This window comes from Pteropus medius, unplaced genomic scaffold, assembly GCF_902729225.1.
Source record: "Pteropus medius unplaced genomic scaffold, Ma_sr-lr_union100, whole genome shotgun sequence".
Taxonomy (NCBI): Eukaryota; Metazoa; Chordata; class Mammalia; order Chiroptera; family Pteropodidae; genus Pteropus; species Pteropus medius.
In genome coordinates this window covers 12,290,335-12,312,377 of record NW_024350325.1, presented here as the reverse complement: position 1 = coordinate 12,312,377, position 22,043 = coordinate 12,290,335, and the positions used below count along the sequence as shown (strand labels likewise).

Sequence of the window (22,043 nt, the reverse complement as noted above, 5' to 3'; positions counted from 1 at the left end):
GCAAGAGGAGGGTTGAGGGGTTGCTGAAAAAGGGCGAAGGGATTAAGAAATACAAATGGATAGATACAAAATAGTCATGGAGATATAAATGTAGCATAAGGAAAATAGTCAACAATGTTGTAATAAATATGTAAAGGGGAAGAAGGGTACTAGATTTAGAGGGTGATCACTTGAGCTCTAATCACTATGTTATACAACTGAAACTAATGTATTATTGTATAACAATTATAATTGAAAAAACTCATTGAATTGTACAATGTAAATATGAGCGATTGTCTACTATATTTCAAAAAAGCTGGGGAAAAATTTTAAAAAATAATAAATAAATAAAATGCAAAGCTCTATGCAAAGGAGGTGCTGTGGGGAGACAGAACAATAAACCATTAAGATACCAATCTTCAAGTAGCTTAAATTTAATAGAGGCTGTAAAACATGTATGTCATGGCTAAAATATAATGCAAACAGGAATTAATATTAAGAGAAAGATATAAATAAAATCTGAAAAACACACAGGGAATAGAAATTATGTTCAGTAAGGAGAAATGAGAAAACTTAACAGAAAAGAGAATTTGAGCTAGACATTGACGGATCAAACTTGGAAGAGTGCAGGAGGAAGACTGAACAAAAATATGGCAAGACTGAAAGATCAAAGTATGAAATTCACTCTAAAATTTGAATTTCTCTCAAGAGAATGAAAAAATCACTGAGTTTTTCAATGACTTAATAAATTAATTGGAATTAATCACTTAAAGTTTCTCTTACATCTATAACATAAATAGGTTGGAGTAGATGAATGAAAATGTTTACACGTGTGAGGAGTAGACACTCGATAAAGTCAATACAGTTAACAGGATGATATAATAATTTAGGCAGAAAGTAACTGGAGTGTAAAATAGGGTTAAAGCCTCTAGAAACTAGAAGGAAGGAGTCAAATATGAGTTTCATTATGGGTTAATAAGATAGATAGGGTTTGCCAATTGGTCAAATGTTGGGAAGAAATTTTTACCCAGCTTTTTTCTTAAATAAAATTAGTGTATATAATTTAATTAAAATTTAAATAGTACAGAGTGACATTAAATGAAAAAGTGTCTCCTGTCATATTTTCTCAGTCCCTCGATGTGGTAATATTTAATTATTTCTATTTTTATTTCTTCAACTGGCTACTACAATAATTTTAAATAATATGTTATTACTGCTACATATGTACTATAAAGAATTTAATCTCTTGATCATGTACACAAGGGACAAGAATTAAATTCAGTGTATATAACTTCTAATAGCAAAAAACCAGAAACAACTTAAATGTTCAACAACTGGAAACTATATATAAATATATAGTATAAATACTAAAAAGAACTAATGCTAACTGTATCAAAATAGACAAATGTAAACAAATGTTAACTGAAAAAGCAAGTTGCAGAAGTTATAATCTGTATTAAGATTACAGAGATGAAAATACTACTGTACATTGCAAAATAATACATATTATGAAAGTATAAAGATATGCGCAAGTATCATAAAAACCAAATTCCAGAGGGAAAAACTGCAAATTTATCTATTGTTTTATTTCTTAAAAAATAAAAAGCTCTGAAGCATATGTAGATGTGACACTTTTGTTTTATTGTTCTCTATAATTTTCTTTCAAATTAAAACAATTCACTTTTTTTTTAGAAGAAAATAGCTTACAATAAATACTAACTGTACTAAAAGTACCCTTCTATAATCTACTAAGCAATCTTTTGAATATCACTACAAAAAGTACAAAACGCTATTTCTTTCTGGCACTATTTATCACTACTGACCTCTGCTGGTCCAACAAGGGAGAGGATACTGCAGTTGTCTTCCTGTCCTTCTTGCTAGTTGAAGATGACGACTTAGGGCTTGATTTTCGCTTTGGAGATTTGCTAGACTTTCTCAGAGAAGGTGATGGAGGTAATTTTGACCTAACCACTTCTGGTGAAACCTTTCAAAAGAATTCAGTAAGTCAATTCACAAACCCCTCCAATCATAGCTGTTATATAATCAGGTAACAAAGCATGTGAACATGTGTTTTTAAATACCAAACTTCGGATGAAATATTGTTATGATACTATGTATTGATATCAGTCTGACTTCTGAACCTGTGCTTTTAACTAATATTCTAATTAACTTCCATAAATAACACTAACACCAATAAAGTTATAAAATTTCAAAATCTCTTCAAAAAATTACAAATTATATTCTCAAATAAATTATATCTCTCTCTACTATTTAGAAAAGAAACAAGTATTCTAGAAATAGCATATAGATTCAAATCCCGTTTCACATTAGCTGATGACCCCAGGCAACAGAACCTCAGTTTTATTCACCTGTTGAATAGGAAAAATATTTCCAATTTATCTAGTAATGTGAAGATTAACTGATCAACATATATGAAGTAACTGATATATAGCAAGTTGACCAATGTATCAATATCCTAATTTAAGATGTAGCAAGCAGCTAATGAGTTCTCTGAACAATATTCGCACTGAAGTTAACTTAACATATATTTCAATAAATAGTATACCTCCTTTTTAATAATAATTTCTTCTCTCTTCTCCATGTTTTCTTGTTCCAGCTTCATTAATTCCCTCTGTATCTTCTGACGCTTCATTTCCAATGACAACTCATGAACATAATCATAATTAATATCTCCATTGTCAGAATCTTAAAAATAAAAATTCCATTGCTTGTCAGAAACTATCATAATTACCTATACCAAAATCTAGAGAATCTTTTCAACTAATTTTTAATGTAAACTAAAATGATGGAGTCTTCCTAGACTAATATACTTCTAAAAAATAAAGAAATATATGCTGACTCTCACCCTGTCTCACGGACCAAGAGAGAAGAAAATTTATTTAAGAGGCAAAATTGCATCCTTTTTTTTTTGGACCTAAACACCTTGAAAAGTTGTTCCCAGAGACAAAACAGGCTCCCTATGCACTGAGTTTTGGAAGGAGAGAGCTGTGGAGACTGTCTGGTGCACTCGGGATTGGATGTCAGAAACATGGCAGAGTGAGAGACGTCACCAGAGCTCTCCCCTTGAAACAACAATAAGCTTGACATATAAAACTCAACAAAAAAACACCCAAACTACACACCACCAACTCTGAGTGTGGGATCTGCACATAAGAGCAACCACACAGAACCCTGGGAATCCGGCAGCAGACTGGGAGAAACAAAGAAGTTGCCTTTCATAGTCTGAGCTCTCTGCAGATAGAGGGGGAGGGGTGAGGCTGCACCGGGTTCCTTGTGAGCTCCAAGCAGCCCGCGTCAGAGCCCCGGTTTCAGGGCAGAAATCAGAGAAGTGGAGACAGCAGAGAAGCAGGGATGGCAGAGAAACAACATCTGATTATTACCTGCAGAGGTTGCAAAATGCGAGGCTGAGCTGCAGCCCCATGACCCATATCCTCTAAGACCGAACACCGCGGGGCCCCAGAGGAATCGGAGCAAACACTACTGAAACTGTCGCTAATACTGACAGGGACTAAGACTGAAATTAGCGAGTGGGACTGAATATCTATAAGGAAAAAAAAGGCATTATTAAGACTTTGTATAAAGCAAGGATCCAAGAAGATTAGATGCCATCTACTAGAAACCAAAAGAAAAACTCCTTCTTTGCAACAGGCTAAAAATAGACCTTTATATAATAAATCTTCCTTCTGGGGGAAAAAAAAAAAGCAGAATACACATCCATTAATGCCCAGACATAGAAATAAATACCATGAACAACCAAGGTGACAAGGCATCTCAGAAAGAAATAGAAAAATCTCCACAAAATAAGCTTAGAGACATAGAAATAGGTGATTTAAATGACAGAGAATTCAGGATGGTAATTCTGAAAAAATTAAATGAGATCCAAAAAAATTCACATTAACAATTTCAGGAACTGAAAAAACGACTAGATGAGTAGCATAAATTCTATTGAAAGGAGACTGAAACCCTCAAAAAGAACCAAACAGAACTTCTGGAGATGAAGAAAACACTGCAAGAGTTGAAAAATGAAGTAGCAAGCTTGGGAAATAGAATCGTCCAAATGGAAGAAAGGATCAGTGGAAGACAGAAATCTAGAAATAAATCAGAAGGAAGAAGAAAAACCAAAGAATGAAAAATAATGAAAGAGAAATACAAGAACTAGCTGATACCATCAGGAGAGGAAACGTAAGAACAATGGGCATTCTTGAAGGGGAGGAAAAGGAGCAGGACTAGAAAGCATTTTTAGACAAATAGTTGATGAGAAATTCCCAAATCTAAAGAATGTGCTGGAGCTTGGAATTCAAGAAGTCAACAGAACGTCCAGTTATATCAACCCAAAAAAGGCCTTCTCTAAGACACATTGTATTAAAATTATCAAAACTCAATAACAAAGAAAGAATTCTCAGGGTGGCCAGGGAAAAGAAGACCTAACCTATAAACGAAAACTCATTAGATTATTAGCATAAACCTTACAAACCAGAAAGGAGTGGAATCAAATATTCAAACTATTAAATGAAAGGAACTACCAACCAGGAATAATATATCCAGCAAAAATATATCCAGCAAAGCTCTCCTTTACACATGAAGAGGAAATAAAGACCTTTCCAGATATACAAAAATTGTCACTACGAGGCCTGCATTACAGGAAATACCGAAAAGGATCAGCTCACCTAAAACAAAATGACAACAAAAAATACATGACTAGGAGTAAAGTGACTAGCAGACAGATAAAAGAGGAGTACAACCCTTAGTAAGAACTGGACATTATAGGCTTAAACAGTAAGAAGAGATTTGCTATAGCAACATAGTAATGAATGTTTAACATAAATAGAATTGAGACAACAATGACAAAAAAGGGGAGATTCAAAGATGCAAATTTGCAAAGGAAAATGGAGATAAGGCACACGCAAAAGAAAATGGACATCTGTATGTGTGTGTGTGTGTGTGTGTGTATATATATATACATACACATATACACACACACATAGATATGTGAGATATAGATATATAGATATATATATAAAACTCCTCTACATATTTGTAATGGTAACCAAATGCCAAAGATTCAGAACTGAAATACATAACATAAAACAAGAACCAGAGAGAAAACCCACAAAACCCAACCAAAATTAAAAACCACACACAAACACAAGGATAAAGCAGCATTGGAAATAGCGAGATACCAAAAAGCAAACATAAAATGGTTACAGGAAATCGTCATATTTCAATAATCACCCTGCATGTAAATGGACTGAAGTCAGGAATAACAAGGCAAAGAGTTGAAGATTGCACCAAAAAACAAAACCAAATTATATGCTACCTCCAGGAGACACATGTCATCTCAGCACCAAAGACAAATATAGGCTCAAAGTAAAAGGGTGGAAAACGAATTTCAAGCAAATGGCATTCAGAGAAAAGCGGGAGTAGCAGTACTAATATCGGATGAAGTAGACTTTAAAATAAAAAAAGGTAAAGAAAAATACCAAGGGACACTTTATAATGATAAAGGGAATCATACACCAAGAAGATAAACACTTATTAATATCTATGCTCCCAATCAGGGAGCCACGAAATATAAAAGCAATTACTAAGAGAAATAAAGGGAGAAACAGACCAAAACACTATCGTAGTAGGGGACCTAAGTAACCCACTGTCGGATATGCACAGATCATCTGAACAGAAAATCAATAAGGAAATAACATCATTAAATGACACGGTAGACCAACTGGACATAATTGACATTTGCACAGCCTTTCAACCAAAAACAGCTGCTTATACATTCTTCTCTAGTACACATGGAACATTCTCAAGAATTGACACAGATATAGCCCCAACAAACATAAGAGGGTTGAAATCATACCAATCATATTCTCTGATTATAATGCTTTAAAGCTGGAGATCGACTCTAAAAAATAGCAGGAAAAACCACAATTACTTGGAGATTAATCAACATGCTACTGAAGAATGACTGGGTCAGAGAAAAAATAAAAGGAGAGATCAAAAGATACCTAGAAACGAATGACGGTACAACATATAAAAACTTTTGGGACACAGCAAAAGCGGGCATAAGAGGAAAAATCATATCATTACAGGCCTATCTCCAACAACAAGAAAGAGCCCAAATAAACAACCTAACTCTTTATCTTAAAAAACAAGAAGAAGAATAAATGTAGTCTAAATTCAGCAGAAGGAAAGAAATAATCAAAATTAGAGCAGAAATAAATGAAATTGAAAATGACAACCAAAAAAAAAAAAATAGAAAAAATAAATGCAACTAAGAGCTGGTTTTTGAGAAGGTTAATAAAATTGGCAACCCCCTGGCTAGACTCACTCAAGAAAAAGAGAAAGGACACAAACAAAATCAGGGATGAAAGAGGAGAGATTACGACAGACATCACAGAAATACAAAGGATCACATAAGAATACTATGAAAAAGTATGTAACACCAAATTTAATAACCTCAAAGAAATGGACAAATACTTAGAAATACACAACTTTCCTAGACTGAACCAAGAAGAACTGGAAAATCTAAATAGACCGATCAGCAGTATGGAAATTGAAACAATCATCAAACGCTTACCACAAAGTAAAAAGTCCAGGACCAGATGAATTCTACAAACATTCAAGGAAGATTTAATACCTATTCTCCTCAAATTCTTCCAAAAAATCGAAGAAGAGGCAATATTTCTCAACTCATTTTATGAGGTCAATATTACCCTAATATCGAAACCTGGTAAAAATACAAAAAAAGAAAACTACAGACCAATATCTCTTTGGAAGATATATGCAAAAATCCTAAAATAATAGAAAACCGAATATAGCAACATACTAAAAGGATTATAACACCACGATCAAGAGGGTTTCATCCCAGGGGAACAGGGATGGTTCAACATACGCAAGTCAATTAATGTGATATACTACATAAACAAATTAAAAAATAAGAATTATATGATCATATCAATAAATTCAGAAAAACGCTTTGACAAGATACAGCATCCAATTATGATCAAAACACTTAACTAAATCAGTATAGAAAGAAAGTACCTTAACATAAGAAAGTCCATATATGACAAACTCTCAGCCAACGGTATACTGAATGGTGAAAAACTAAAAACCTTTCAAGATCAGGAACAAGACAAGGCTGTCCACTATTGCCGCTGTTATTCAATATAACATTGGGAGTCCTAGCAAGTGCAGTCAGGCAAGAGAAAGATGTAAAAAGGCATCCAAATAGGAAACAAAGAAGTCAAACTGTCACTATTTGCAGATGACATGATTCTCTGCATAGAAAGCCCTAAAGACTCCACAAGAACACTATTGGAAATAATAAGTAAATACAGCAAAGTTCCTGGATACAAAATCAGTGTTCGAAACTCATAGCGTTCCTATACTCTAATAATGAAGTCTCAGAAAAGGAAATGGAAAAAATAATTCCTTTTGCAATTGTAACAAAAAGAATAAAATACCAAGGAATGCATCTAATGAAACATGTGAAGGATCTATATAATGAAAACTATAAAACCTTATTAAAGGAAATCGAAGAAGATACAAAAAAATGGAAAGATATTCCATGTTCTTGGATTGGAAAAATCAACATAGATAATATGACCTTATTACTTAGAGCATTATACAGATTTAATGCAAGCTTCATCAAAATCCTATCGGCATTTTTTTAAAGAAATTGAAAAAAAAATCATCAATTTGTATGGAAGCACAAAAGACCCCGAATTACCAAAGCCATCCTGAGAAAAAAGAATGAGGCTAGAGGCATCACTTTGCCCGACTTCAAATTATACTACAAAGCAATAATTATCAAAATGGCACAGTACTGGCAGAAAAACAGACACACAGACCAGTGGAACAGAATTGAGAGTCGAGAGATAAACTTATATGGGCAAATAATTTTTGACAAAAATGCTAAAAAACATACAGTGGACAAAGGAAAGCCTGTTCAATAAGGTGCTGGGAAAACTGGAATGTCACCTGTGAAAGAATGAAACTAGACGGTTGTCTATCACCACATACCAAAATTAACTCAAAATGGATTAAGGATCTGAATATAAGACCTAAAACAGTAAATGCATAGAAGATAACATAGGAACTCAAGGACCTTGGAATTAATAAGAATTTTATGAATTGACCTCAAAGGCAATGGAAGTAAAAGCAAAAATAAATGAACGGGACTAAATCAAACTAAAAAGCTTCTGCACAGCAAAAGAAACCATCGACAAGGTAAAAAGTCAACCATCAAAATGGGAGAATATATTTGCAATGCCTCCGATGAGGGCCTACTATCCAAAATATACGAAGAACTCATACAACTCAATAACAACTAAAAAACAAACAATCCATTCAAAAATGGGCAGAGGATCTGAAGAGACACTTCTCCCTAGAGGACATACAAATGGCCAACAAATATATGAAAAGATGCTCAAAATCACTAGCTATTAGGGAAATGCAAATCAGAACCACAATGAGATACCAAATCACACCTTTTAGAATAGCTATAATCAACAGGACAAGTAATAAATGTTGGAGAGGATGCAGAGAAAAAGGAACCCTCATATACTGCTGGTGGGACTGCAAATTGGTACAGCCGCTATGGAAAACAGTATGGAGGTTCCTCAAAAAATTACGAATTGATCTACCATATGATCCTGCAATCCCTCTACTGGGTATTCACGCCAAAGACCTGAAAACTCATATCTGAAAAGATATTTGCACACCGATGTTCACAGCAGCAGTATTCACGGTGGCCAGGACATGAAAGCAACCAAAGTGTCCTATGATAGATGGCTGGATAAAGGAGCTGTGGTACATATATACAATGGAATATTACTCAGCCATAAGAAGAGATGAAATATTGCCATTTGTGACAACATGGATGGATCTCAAGATAATCATGCTAAGCGAAATAAACCAGACAGAAAACGTTGAAAATCACATGATATTACTTATATGTGGGATATAAACCTAAAAGCAACAACTGAACAGGACAAACAGAAACTCATGGACATGGACAACAGACTAGTGGTTACAGAGACTCATGGATATGGACAATAGACTAGTGGAAGGGACGGGGAGGGGAAGGTAGATGGGGTAAAAGGGGTGAAATATGTTGTGATAGAAAGAAATCTAACTACGGGAGGTGAACACACAGTGCAATATATATGCTTTACTGTTAAATTGTATACCTGAAACTTACTGGATGTTGTTAACCAACATCATCATAAAAATTAATAGATTTTTTTAAAAAAAGAAATATATACTGTTTCTGTAAAAGATTAAAATCAATACGGCTGATTTCTATATGAATAGCCAAGCATTTTTAAGGTACCTTGGTTTTCTGGAAGTGATTTTAGGTTGTCGGGAGCTGGGTTTTGGTTAGGAGATAGGATTTTTAAAAGATAACATTAAAACACTTAGCTATAAATTCTAAGCATTAAAGATATCAAACCCTTCAAAATTACATGCTGCATATAATGTGTATCATTACCTCGATTTTCTTAAAGATTCATTAGTATCTAATAAACTTTACTTTAGGTGTGCAACATTGCTTCCATAAGTTTCTTAGTGATCCAACTGATTTGTATCTAAATATAAAGTTAAGTAATACTAATATGTATATGAGCTCCTTTCTGAAATATCTGTAATATTTTCATTACAAGTAATTTGTATTAGTTTCTTAGATTAGAATTGTCATCTCCTCAGTGGATCTAATATGTCTCTATTTCACACTTTTCCAATGAAAACAAAAGTTGCTTAAGGAGAAAAAAAAAAAAGCAGTGTGCAGAGCTATTTCATTATAACACATAGAAGTTTTTGGTGACTACCAGCACAGCTACCCAACCTCTCACCTTCATTTGTTATAAACTCCAAGAAGCCTGGAAGTGGGAATTTCACTGACTTTTATTCTAACACATGACCGTGGTGGGCTTGCAAAATTACAAACTGAGGTGCCTTCTCAAACTATACTTTTAGCATTTAAGATCACCATTTCTTAACCTGGAGTAAAGAAAATGAAGAACTAAAAACTATAAAGAAAGTAGTCCTATTTGAACGCTTAAGGCACAAGAAAATAGACATTATTGTCATAGATAGGTAAAACATATTAGAATGTCAACTATCCATTCATGTTTGGGGACTGAGAAGGTAGCTATACATTATTTGTGTTACTAAACTTGATTATTCATTTTATATTGGAATAGATGAGAATTTCTCAGCAAATATATAAAATAGACTAAATCACGCTTTTCACACAGAAAGCAATTATTAAATGGCATACAACTTTTAATAGATAAAATAATTGGATACTGGAATTTTATTAAAGGAATAATGGCTATCTCTAGTTCCTATTACACACCCCATTCAGACACTTTACATCAATAAATAATAAGGATCAAAGATTATAAGTTATTAAGAGAAAGATGAAATTCCATAACCAAATATAAGAATACAAGAATAATTGGTAAAAATGATTTACAGTATTTTTTAAGGTATTATCAAAAATGCTCTGACCATCAAAAAACTGCTCTCTGGAAATATCACCAATACAGCATACATGTAAGAAAGGAAAAGCTGGTTTTCAGGCTACAATCACCAACCACCCAACCAAGGGGACAGGCCTGAACAATTAAAATACATGTCAAAGCCAATGCACAACAGCTAATACATTATGCTTAGAGGGAAAAGGTCTCAAGTCCTTACTTGGAAACTACTTATTCTTATTTTATGCATATCTATTATAATCAAAGGAAAGATGTTTTCCTAATCTATAAGAGATGGGCTACAAAGTAGTCACACTGCAAGTGATAGTCTCCTGAGCTCCCCCCCAAAAAAATCAGAAAATCAAAACATAGGATGGAACTCAAAAAAGTCTGAAACCATTTAATATATTTAGAAAATGTTTCTCATGCCTTAAAGTTTGAGGTTATCATTACAATTGCCTTATAAAGACTAATATTGTGATTCTAAGTCGTCAGAAAAATATAACTGACACATTTAAGAAGGCGACAATTTTTTAGTATAATAAATGTACATGTAATACATAAGAAAAGATTGATATCCATATACAAAAAAATTGTTACCAATTAAAAGAATGAGCAAAGGACATAAATAGGCAATTTACAAGAAAAATGCAAATGATACATAAGTATGCCTTTATCATATATTAAAGAGCTGTATTTTTTTTTTGGTATGCTAGATGTGCTCAATCCAATAAATATAATGCCCATCTGACAACATACATAGTTATTACAATGTTACTGGCTATATTCCTTGTTATACTTTACATCCCCATGACTATTCTATAACTACCAACTTGTACTTCTTAATCTTTTCACCTTTTTCACTCGTCCCCTCAACCTTCTTTCCATCTGTTTATCAAAATTTCTGTTTATCTATGAGTTTGTTTCTGTTTTGTTTGTTTTGTTCTTTAGGTTCCTACATGTAAATGAAACCCTATGGCATTTGTCTTTCTCTACCTGACATACTCACTCAGTACAACACCCTCCCGTGTCCATGCTGTTGCAGACGGCAGGATTTCTTTCTTTTTCAAGGCTAAGTAATATTCTATGGTATATAGGTAGTACCTCTTTTTTATCCATTCATCCATTAATGGACACCCAGGTTGCCTCTACATCTTAGCTTTTGAAAATAATGCTGCAATGAACATATGAATTCATATGTCCCTTTGAAGTAGTGTTTTGGGTGTCTTCGGATAAATACCTAGAAGTCGGATTACTGAGTCCTTCTTTGTCTCTTGTTACGGCCTTTGTTTTAAAATCTATTTTGTCTGGCATAAGTATTGCTACCCCAGCTTTTTTTTCCCTTTTTCTTTTCCATTTTCTTAAAATACCTCTTTCTATTTTCAGCCTGTGTCTTTCAATCTGAAGTGAGTGTCTTATAGGCAGCATATGTAAGGGTCTTGTTTTCTTATCCATTTATCCACTCTATCTTTAGATTTGAGCATTTAATCCATTGACATTTAAAGTAATTGTTGACAGATATGAAGTTATTACCATTTATCATTTATATATTTGATCCTTTTTTCTTCTTCTTCCCCTCATCATTTCTTGTAATACCGGTTTTGTGGTGATGAATTCCTTTAAGCTTCTTCTTGTCTAGGAAGCTTTTATCTGTTCTTCAGATAAATGACAGCTTTGCTGGGTAATCTTGGTTGTAGGACCTTGGTTTTTATCACTTTGAATATTTCCTGACAATCCCTTCTGTCCTGCAAAGTTTCTGCTGAAACATCAGCTGACAAGTCTTGTGGGAGTTAACTAACTGCTTTTCTCTTATAGCTTTTAAGATTCTCTGTCTGTAATTTCTGGCATTTTAATTCTGATGTGTCTTGGTATGGGCCTCTCTGGGTTCATCTTGTTTGGGATTTTCTGTGCTTCCTAGATTCGTATGTCTATTTACTTCACTAGGTTAGGGAAGTTTTCCATCATGATTTCTTCAAATAGGTTTTCAATTATTTGTTCTCTTGCTTCTCCTTCTGGTACCCCTAGGATGCAAATGTTGGTATTCTTGATGTTGTCCCAGAGGTCCCTTAAACTATCTTCATTTTTTAGATTTTTTTTTTTTTGCTGTTCTGATTGGGTGTTTTCTGCTATCTTATATTTCAAATCGCTTCCCTGATCTTCTGCTTCATCTATGTTGATTCCCTCTAATGTATTCTTCATTTGTTATTGTATTCGTTTCTAATTCTTCGTTTCTATCTCATTTTTATGTTTCTTATTTCTTTGAAGTTCTCACTGAGATTACTGAGCATCCTTATAACCAGTGTTTTCAACTCTGCATCTGGTAGATTCCTTGTCTCCATTTTGTTTAGTTCTTTTTCTGGAGTTTTCTTCTGTTCTTTCATTTGGGACATGTTTGCCTCTCCACTTTGGTGGCTTCCCTGTTTTTGTTTCCATGTATTAAGTAGAGCTGCCATGTATCCCATTATGTAGTAGGTATCCTGTGGAGCACAATGGTGCAACTCTCTGCTCCAGGTGTGCCTCTTGTATGGGTGGTGTGTGCCTTCCTGCTGTAGTTGAGCCTTGGTTGCTGTCTGCATATCAACTGGAGACTGACCCTCGGGCTGATTTGTTGTAAGGACAGGCTGCGACTACAGTAGAGGAGCTGTTGTGCAGGGGCTGAGACTACAGAGAAGGATTTGCTTTAGCAGGGCTCTGGTGCATGCCCAGTCTGCCTTGTGAGTATATAGTCTGCAGTGGTTGGGTGGTACTCCAGCTTGGTTCAAAGGTAGTCACTGGGCATTTTTCAAAATAAATCATTTTGTCATATGAAGAGTGAGTATGCAAATAATGATGGCTATTTATCAAGTTTTTAGCAGTGCATGTTAAATAGTAATAGAGAGGCCACATTTACAAAACCCCAATTGAACACCCTACCACTGGCCAAGTTCATCCACAGCCTGTGCCCTGCTTGGGACCACCTGGCATGAGTCACAAAGCAATCTGCAGATGGCTGCCACTTGTGCTAGGCTTGGAGATGTCTGGAAGAGGCCAAGCCTCAAACTTCCGGCTGTTGCCAATGCTGGGTTTAGGGCTGCTGAGCAAGAGGTACAGGGCATGCCAAGGCCAGATGCTGTTTGTCTGAGCTTTGTGAACCTTTGAGAGATTTTAGAAAGGTCTGCAGAACAAGCCAAGACAGGCTGTTTGTATGGAAAAGCCACTGGAAATGGCTTGGATGGGCCTGCAGGTTGGTTAGGGCAGGTTCTCAGGGAATCACCAGCAGAGGGCCAATGGTTCTTGCCATTGGAGGCTCAGATATGGCACTTCCCTGAGCATGCACGCTGGTTGGCGTAGGACTCAACAAAGAAACAATGGCTTCTACCAGCACTTAAGGCTGGGAGAAAGCTGCACCTCCAGCCCTTGCCCTGAGGCCAGACAATTCAGTTTCTCCCCATATGTCCCTGGTTCTTTTTGAGTTGCTGTCCTAGAGATGGAGCAAAGAGCAAGTAAATCTGTCAGTGAGTAAGTCAGTGTGTCAGTCCTTTACGAGGAGTGCCTGGAACTCTAGCCATCCTGTGTCACTCAGCCACAATCTCCATTGGTTTTCACAGTCACAAATTTGGAGGATTTCTCTTCTCTGCACTGGAACCCTGGGCTGGGACCCCTCGGTTCTCAGGGTGGACCTCCACCAGTGAGATATCTCTCCCAATTTTTAACCACCACAAATGGGTGTGGTACTAGCCCATTCCATGTCTCCACCCCTCCTGCCAGTCTCAGCATGGCTTCTTCTGTATGTCCTTAGTTATAGGACTTCTGTTCCTCTATCTTCAGAAGGTTCTCAATTATGGTTGTTCTGTAGGTTAGTTATAATTTTGATATGGTCATGAGAGGAGGCAAGCAGAGCATTTACCTACTCCACCATCGTGACTGGAAACAGCCAATTTTTTCTAATTAACATATTAAGTATTAGCATAGATAAAGGCATGTTCTTTCTTTGGTGGAAGCAATGTAAACTAGTATATCTAACCTGGAAAATAATTTAGCAATGTGAGTAAAAGCCTTAAGAATATTCATACCCTTTTATATAACAATTCTGTATGCAAATAATCATAGATATATAAAAAGTATGTGTATAAGGATTAAAGACTATATATATTTGAGTACTTCTTTTTGTCTTCATACATTCTCACTATTAAAGTCTTAAGTACACAGAGTAAAATATGAAATTTCCCTCATGCTCTTCCAACTGCCATCCTTATTCTAATGATAACACTGTTAATAGTTTACTGTTATATGCATAAAAATAAGCCTTTATATTTATACTCTTCAAAACTATGGGTGTAAAACTAAAAACACTGCCCTACAGAAGATATTCCCATGTCATAGAGATCAACTACCTTCATTTCAAACTCTGCAAAGTATTTCATGATATAAATATATCATTTACTTAACCAGTTTCCTTTTGACATACATTCTGTTTGTTTTTAATACAGGTATTTTGCTGTTATAAACAAGACTTCAATGAACATTTTGATATCTATCTTGGTTCACAAGTGCAGGTATTTATTTCTCAAACTATATTTGCCAATCAAGTAAAATTTTTATTTTTAATATGCAAAACTGTACTCCAAAACAGCTTTAGCAATGTAAATGCCCACTTGCTAACATAAGTATTTTTCATTTCTGCTAATCTGATGGATAAAAAATGCCATCTCTTTTATTTTCATCAGCATTTTCCTGCAGTAAACCTGACCACTTATTTGGCCTCTATGAATTACATATCTAATTTTTGGTTTTTTGCCCGTTTTCAACTAGGCTATCTATTCCTTACATACCTGTGAAAGCTCATTACATTTTTATATAGTGTTTTTATTATATGCTTATGCATGTTACATGTCATGTATTATCTTACAGTGATCTATTTTTAACTTCTATATTTTAGTTATAAAGAAAATTTCAATCTTTATATAATCAGATTTTTTATGGTCTATGAGTTTTATGACTTATCTTAGGAAGATGTACCCACATGCAAGTGTACCAAAATATATCCATACATTTTTCTCTGCTACTGCAATGATACTTTTGCTTTTTATTTTACTGCACTAGTCTTTATGGTAAAGAAATAAAAGAAGTTTAAAGAACCAGATAAAAAACACGGACTTTGGGGTAGGGGGTTGGAAATACAGTAAGCAACCAGATAATGAAAAGTTTTACAGGTATAATGTAAAACTTGATTCCTGAAGGCAATGGAAAATCAGATAATTTTTAACAGGGGAATGAAATGAACCAATTTATTCTTCCAAAAGTTCACTCTGCAACTCACGGTGAGAGAAGACACACATATCTGATAAAGATCTTATATCCATAATATATAAAGAACTCTCCACAATTAAAAAAACAGATAACACAACATAAGAATAGACAAAAGTCTGAAACAGTTTACAAAACAGGTTGTACAATGGTCAATAAATATGAAAAAGTTCACATTAGTCATTAGGGGAATGTGCATTTAAAACCACAATAAGATACCACTACAAACCTCTAGAATGGCTAAGATGAAAAAGGCAAAAAATGGTATATGAGTAATGACAACCATTTATTAATATCTACTAAAGATGAACATATGCAAACTCCATAGTCCAACAATCTTACTCCCAGGCATAAACTCAAAAGAAACAGGTACATGATTACCAAAAGATAGGATTATGAATGTTAACAGCACCTTATTACTAACAGCCCAAACTGAAAATTACTCAAATGTTTGTCAACAGTAGAATAGATAAATTACGGTATATTAATACAGTGAAACACTATAGCAATAAGAATTAATGAACTACAACTATGTGCAATAAATTATATGGTTTAATACCACAAACATACTGTAAGCAAAAGAAGCTAAACAGAAAAAGTACATGCTGTAGATTCCATGTATACACAGCTCAAAAAGAGATAAAACTAATAAATAGATTTAATAAAAAGAATCAAGTACAATGAAGCATTATAGCTAACTTTACTGCTATCATGTAAGAGGTATTAGATTGGCTAATGAAATCCCAATGAACTAATCACAGGGAAGTTTTGTTATTTGTTCTTAGAAGCAACTCTTCAACAGACAACACTGTCCAAAGATAGAATGTATTTCCTTAAAAATTACAGATGTTCAAAGTACTGGAGAGGCATTTAAGGGTACAATTTAAGTATTAGTCTGTAAGTTTTCAGAGACTGTTCTTAAACATAGTAGCAAATATTTTAGGCTTATAGGCTCTTGGCTGTCACAAGTAATCAACTCATTTATGATGGCTCAAAAGCAGCCACAGAAAGTATGTAAACAAACGGGCAGGGCTGTGTTTCAATGAAACTTTATTTGCAAAAATAGGGGGCTGGTCTACAAGCTATAATTTTATAACCCCCTGGTCTAAGTGTTCAGCTTACTGCTGAGGAAGTTGCTTGAATTCTTAAACTCTTTAGTTTTGTCATGTATATGTAGAGTAGCAAAACTACTTAATTAGTTTATAAATTATACTAAAATGCCCAGCACAGCCAGTAGAGTCAAAAAATATGAGTTCCTTTTCTCTACTTTTGGTAGTGTGAGGCTATAGTGCTCACCTTCCAGAAGGTCATAAAAGTGAAGAAGAGAGAAAATACTTATGGTGTGGAAAATAAATACTTATTTGTTAAGACAATGACTCAAAGATGATTTTGCTAATTTTTCATGAATAAATCCCAGGCCTCAATTATCATCTGATTTGGATTTCTTGTTAAAGATAAAAGTCAGTAATTTCTTGGAAATAATTTTCCCCATGTCTTTAATATTTAAAATATTATTTTTAATATCTTATGCAAGACAACAAACATAAATTTAAATTTTTTAACCTTGATGTTGAGGAATTTAAAAATTTATAAATGCAATAAAATTCCAAAGGACTGTATGCTGCACAATAAAGTTCCAGGAGGAAAAAGGATGGAGAAGTTGAAAAACGCATCACAAACAGCTTTTTCTGCCTTTGTTCTGCTACTATATGTCATTTGCTGCCTTAAAACTCAAAAAGGTAGAAACCAGTCAATAAGATGATTCTAAACCAATAGTGAGATCACAACTGAAAAGAGTTTGGGAGCCCACAAAAAGTCTACAAAGTGAATAATCAATAAATTGACTATATAAACAAAGATTTTTTTTTGAAACTCACCATCTCTATTAGTTTCCCATTCTACGTTTTCATCTTCACTTTCTGGAGTTCTCTCCTTAGTGATTTTTATGTCTTCCTTTTCCCTATGTCTCCCTCTTGAAGATTCTTTCTAAAAATACATACATACATATAAATTATTATATTTTAAAAAATTATATATAGTAATTATTGTAATAGAAAATACTTCTAACTTTATTCCTGTGTTTTACTGAAGAATCACTTTCGCAAATAATCACTTATCCACTAAGAAGAGGAAATGACAACTTGTAGTGAAGCACCACAATGAAAAGACTATACTTTACCATAAAAACAGGGACATGGTAAATGTAAGGAGAAACTAAGATTTTAAAATATACAATGCAAATCTAATACTTTAATAAGCATTTGACAGTATACTGAATACTAGGTTTTATATGAAAATCACAAGGGAAAAGAGTTTAAAACTGATAAAATATAAAAAGATTTGTAAGTGACTAAATTTTAAAAATTACTAAAAAAAGGCAACATCATTCACAGTAAACTCTCAAAAATAATTGCTGATCTAAGACTTGTCACCATTTTCCTACACATCTAGAGATAAATCCAAACTCATCTAATAATTTTACAAATGCTTTAAAAAAAGAGACTTTCTCTAATTTGATGAAACCAAAATGCCAGCTAAAATGATTAGAAATTAGTGCTTACATTGCACCTGAAAAACAGAAGGTTTTAAACTTTATCCCAGGTGCAACAGCAGCCAACAGACAAAATAGGACAGCAGTAATTCAGCTTATAAAATTTAATTAAAGTAACCAGTGTCATGCAACTGTTATCTTTCCACCAGTGTCTCACTTTCATTAATACTCAATCTTTACTATGAAAGACACAAACACACAAGAACAGTACATGCTGAAAGTTCTTTCTGGGCATTACCAGACATAAAATTTTGCTGCTTAAAACACAAATTAGTTTATCCTTGAAGTTTTCTTTTAAAAAAAACTGGTATACATTAAAATCATCCCTAAATTGTGCATATTTAGCCATGAAGTCATGTTTAAGTATTTAAGTATATGGCTACTGGTAAGACAACAGAAACTGACATAAATTATTAAAAGATTATACAAAGGTAGAACCAGACATGAAAAAATGGTAAAAGGTCAAAAAAAGAAAAAAAGAAAAAGAAAAAAAAGAGCTCCTATTTATATGTAAGACAAAAGGAGAAAAGGAATATAATTTATTTTTATCCTTAAAATATATTCTATGGACTATCAATGAAGAATTACTCTATATCCCATGCAACTTTTCAATGACCTACTTGGATTAAATCCACTATAATTTATAATTTATATTAGTATATACTATATCAAAAAAGCTTATAGAACCTTATCTCCAAATTATTCAATAATATAGTGTGCTTTCTGTTTACATGAAATATCCTGTAATATCCAAGTACAGATTTAGTTGAGAAGGGTGAAAAGGGTTTCTTAGTAATACTTGTCTGCAAAATAACCAATACACTCTGTGAATTTGTAACAGACTATTTTTAACAGATTTAGAACCAGAAAATAATCTTACTTGCAAATAATGCCACCAAAAAGAGGTTAATATCCAAAATGTATAAAGAACTCATACAACTCAACAACAACAACAAAAAATCCAATACAAAAATGGGTAGAGGACCAGAAAAAACACTTCTCCCAAGAAGACATAAAAATAGCCAAAAGACATATGAGAAGATGCTCAACTTCACTAGCTACTAGGGAAATGCAAATCAAAACCACAATGAGATACCACCTCATATCTGTAAGAATGGCTATCATCAACATAACAAGTGATAATAAATGTTAGAAAGGTTGTAGGGAAAAGGAATCCTCACACACTGCTAGTGGGAATATAAATTCATACCACTACTATGAAAAATGGTATAGAGGTTCTTCAAAAAATTAACAATTACCATATAGCCCAGCAATCCCTCTTCTAGGTATCTACCTACCCGAAAACTTGAAAACATGTATCCATAAAATATATGAACCCCAATGTTCATTGCAGCACTATTTGCAATGGCCAAGACATGGAAACAACTGAAGTGTCCTTTGATAGATGACTGGATAAAGATGTGGTACATATATACAATGGAATATTATTATCCAGCCATAAGAAAAGATGAAATACTGCCACTTCTGACAACATGGATGGATCTTGAGATAATCATGCTAAGTGGAATAAGTCAGGCAGAAAAAGTTGAGATATGATTCACTGAGTTGGGATATAAAACTGAAAGCAACAAACAAACAAAAAGTCAGAGACATGGACAACAGTTTAGTGATTACCAAAGGGAAGGGGTGGGAGGGTAGATAAGGGTAAAGGGGGACAACAATATGGTGACAGAAAGATACCTGACTTTGGGTGGTGAACAATATACAGAAGATGTATTATAGAATTGTATACTTGAAACTCATACAATTATATTAACCAATGTCACCCCAATATACTTAAAAAAAATGTTTATAACTTAAATATTTTATATTTACCTTATGTATTGAAATTATGTAATTTATGATTTGTCCATTGTTTTTCAAAATGACTCTGATACTAACCCCAGAGACCATATGTACCTTCCATCAGAAATTTCTAAAGACTAAATGCAGGCTTCAATATGTGGTGGAATTTCAAGTTAGGAGATACTTTTTATTTTTTTTAACACTGTATCACTAGTCCATTTCAAATCATAATACAAGGAATTATTTTGATAACATTTATTAAGAGGGCTCAGGTCAGTTTAAAAAAATGTTATTATTTCTTCATTTCCCCACTTCAACAATATATAAAACTTGTTTAGGCATGTTGTTGTCAAATAAAGTTATTTCCCCCTTACTCTTATTCTATGCAAATAAATAAGTGTGATATTGTCCCATGTAGTACATACAACGTGGTCTGCTCCTTCACCTTCCTGTAGTTCCTAAATAGAATAGCTTGCCATTTTTACTTCTCTTAAATGCAAACATTAATTAGAAGTGCAACCTTTTAATAATTCGTCATATGTTCTAAATTAGTCATTCTAATTTAGAAATATGTGTTGAATTACTTGTTAAATATTGTTGAAATATTTGTTCAAGAACCACAATACTTTAGCTAGTACCCTTGGGAAGAGATGTTTTCTAAGAATTCAGGATTTATCTGGATTTCAAAATACATTAAGTAATACTGCTGGTAGGTTCTGGAGCAGCATACTAATTAGTACCAAACACACTAATATTTTTGCAGCAAAACATATGAATTCACCAATTGGGTAAAGCCTATCATTAGCTTTACGTCAATATCAGGTTTTGTTGCCAAATAAGTCTAAGCCTAACTTAGGAAAAATGTCTGGTTTTAAAAGTTTTTTACATTTCAGAAATACAATAAATGATTGTGGAGTTTGACTTTACTTTCATTTTATTTCTGCTTCATATTACATTCATATTTATTTGTTAAATATTATATGTATGGGCAGACTATAGTTGTTATGAATTTTATTTTTAGATAGTAAGGAGGCATTACCAAGAATTTGATCTGAAAAGAAGTGCTGAGGCCAAGAGAGTCGAAAACCAATATAGTAACGGGATTAGCAACTAGAATAAAATGTCAGGGGTCTTTGTAATTAATATAATCCAACCTTCTACCCAATGTAGAAAAACTTTGTTAAATACTGTGTAATTATAGAAGTCCTCCATTAGAAGAATTTTAGGGAACAAGTTTACTCCCAAGTCTCCACTGATTGCTCTTCACAGTTATACCCCTTTACCCCTATTTTCAAGCATTTCTTATTATTAGAAAATTATTTCTTACATCGATAACAACTTTCTTATACCTCTCCAGAATTTCTACTGATTGACTAGTTCTGATCACTGGAATTGTGCAAAACAAATCTAATACTTCTACATGATAGCTCTTTAAATATTAGAATGCTATTACCAAATCTCTTCAATATCTTCTTATTCCAGGCCAAAGATATCCTGTATATTGATCATACATTAACATTTCATGATTTTCACACCACTCATCACTGTCATCTCCTCTGTACTTCAATAAAATGTGATTAACTAAAATTAGTCTTGTCAAAGCAGCATAGAGCATATAGCTTCTATATTTCCTACTGCAGAACTGAAATTATACTTGTATTAATGAAGTCTAACTTGCTTTTTGAAGGAAGGAGTTTTGGTGGAGTTTAAACAACAAACTATAATCTCATAACTATGTAAATTCAAACCACAATCACATAAAATGAAATCTAAAAATAGGGTAAACATCAGGGCTGGCTAATTCAGTAACACACTGAAATAATTAGAGACCAATTTCCTTATTTTTTTTCCTTTCTCACAGCTCTGCTATTCTAGTGTTGACTTCACATTGAAGCATACTGCTTAATAACAAGCAA

General features: G+C 33.6%; 1 protein-coding gene across 11 annotated transcripts in view; it reads right to left on the bottom strand.

Annotated features, from left to right (window-relative positions):
• ZC3H13 (zinc finger CCCH-type containing 13) overlaps positions 1-22,043 on the bottom strand; it is a 113,488-nt gene that overhangs the window by 74,424 nt on the left and 17,021 nt on the right. For all 11 annotated transcript variants that reach the window (XM_039839477.1, XM_039839467.1, XM_039839471.1 and 8 more), the window contains exons 5-7: positions 17,648-17,756; positions 2,546-2,685; positions 1,803-1,963 (exon numbers count right to left, since the gene is read on the bottom strand). In XM_039839477.1, the coding sequence (XP_039695411.1) occupies positions 1,803-1,963; positions 2,546-2,685; positions 17,648-17,756 (410 nt within the window). The remainder of the gene's footprint in view (positions 1-1,802; positions 1,964-2,545; positions 2,686-17,647; positions 17,757-22,043) is intronic.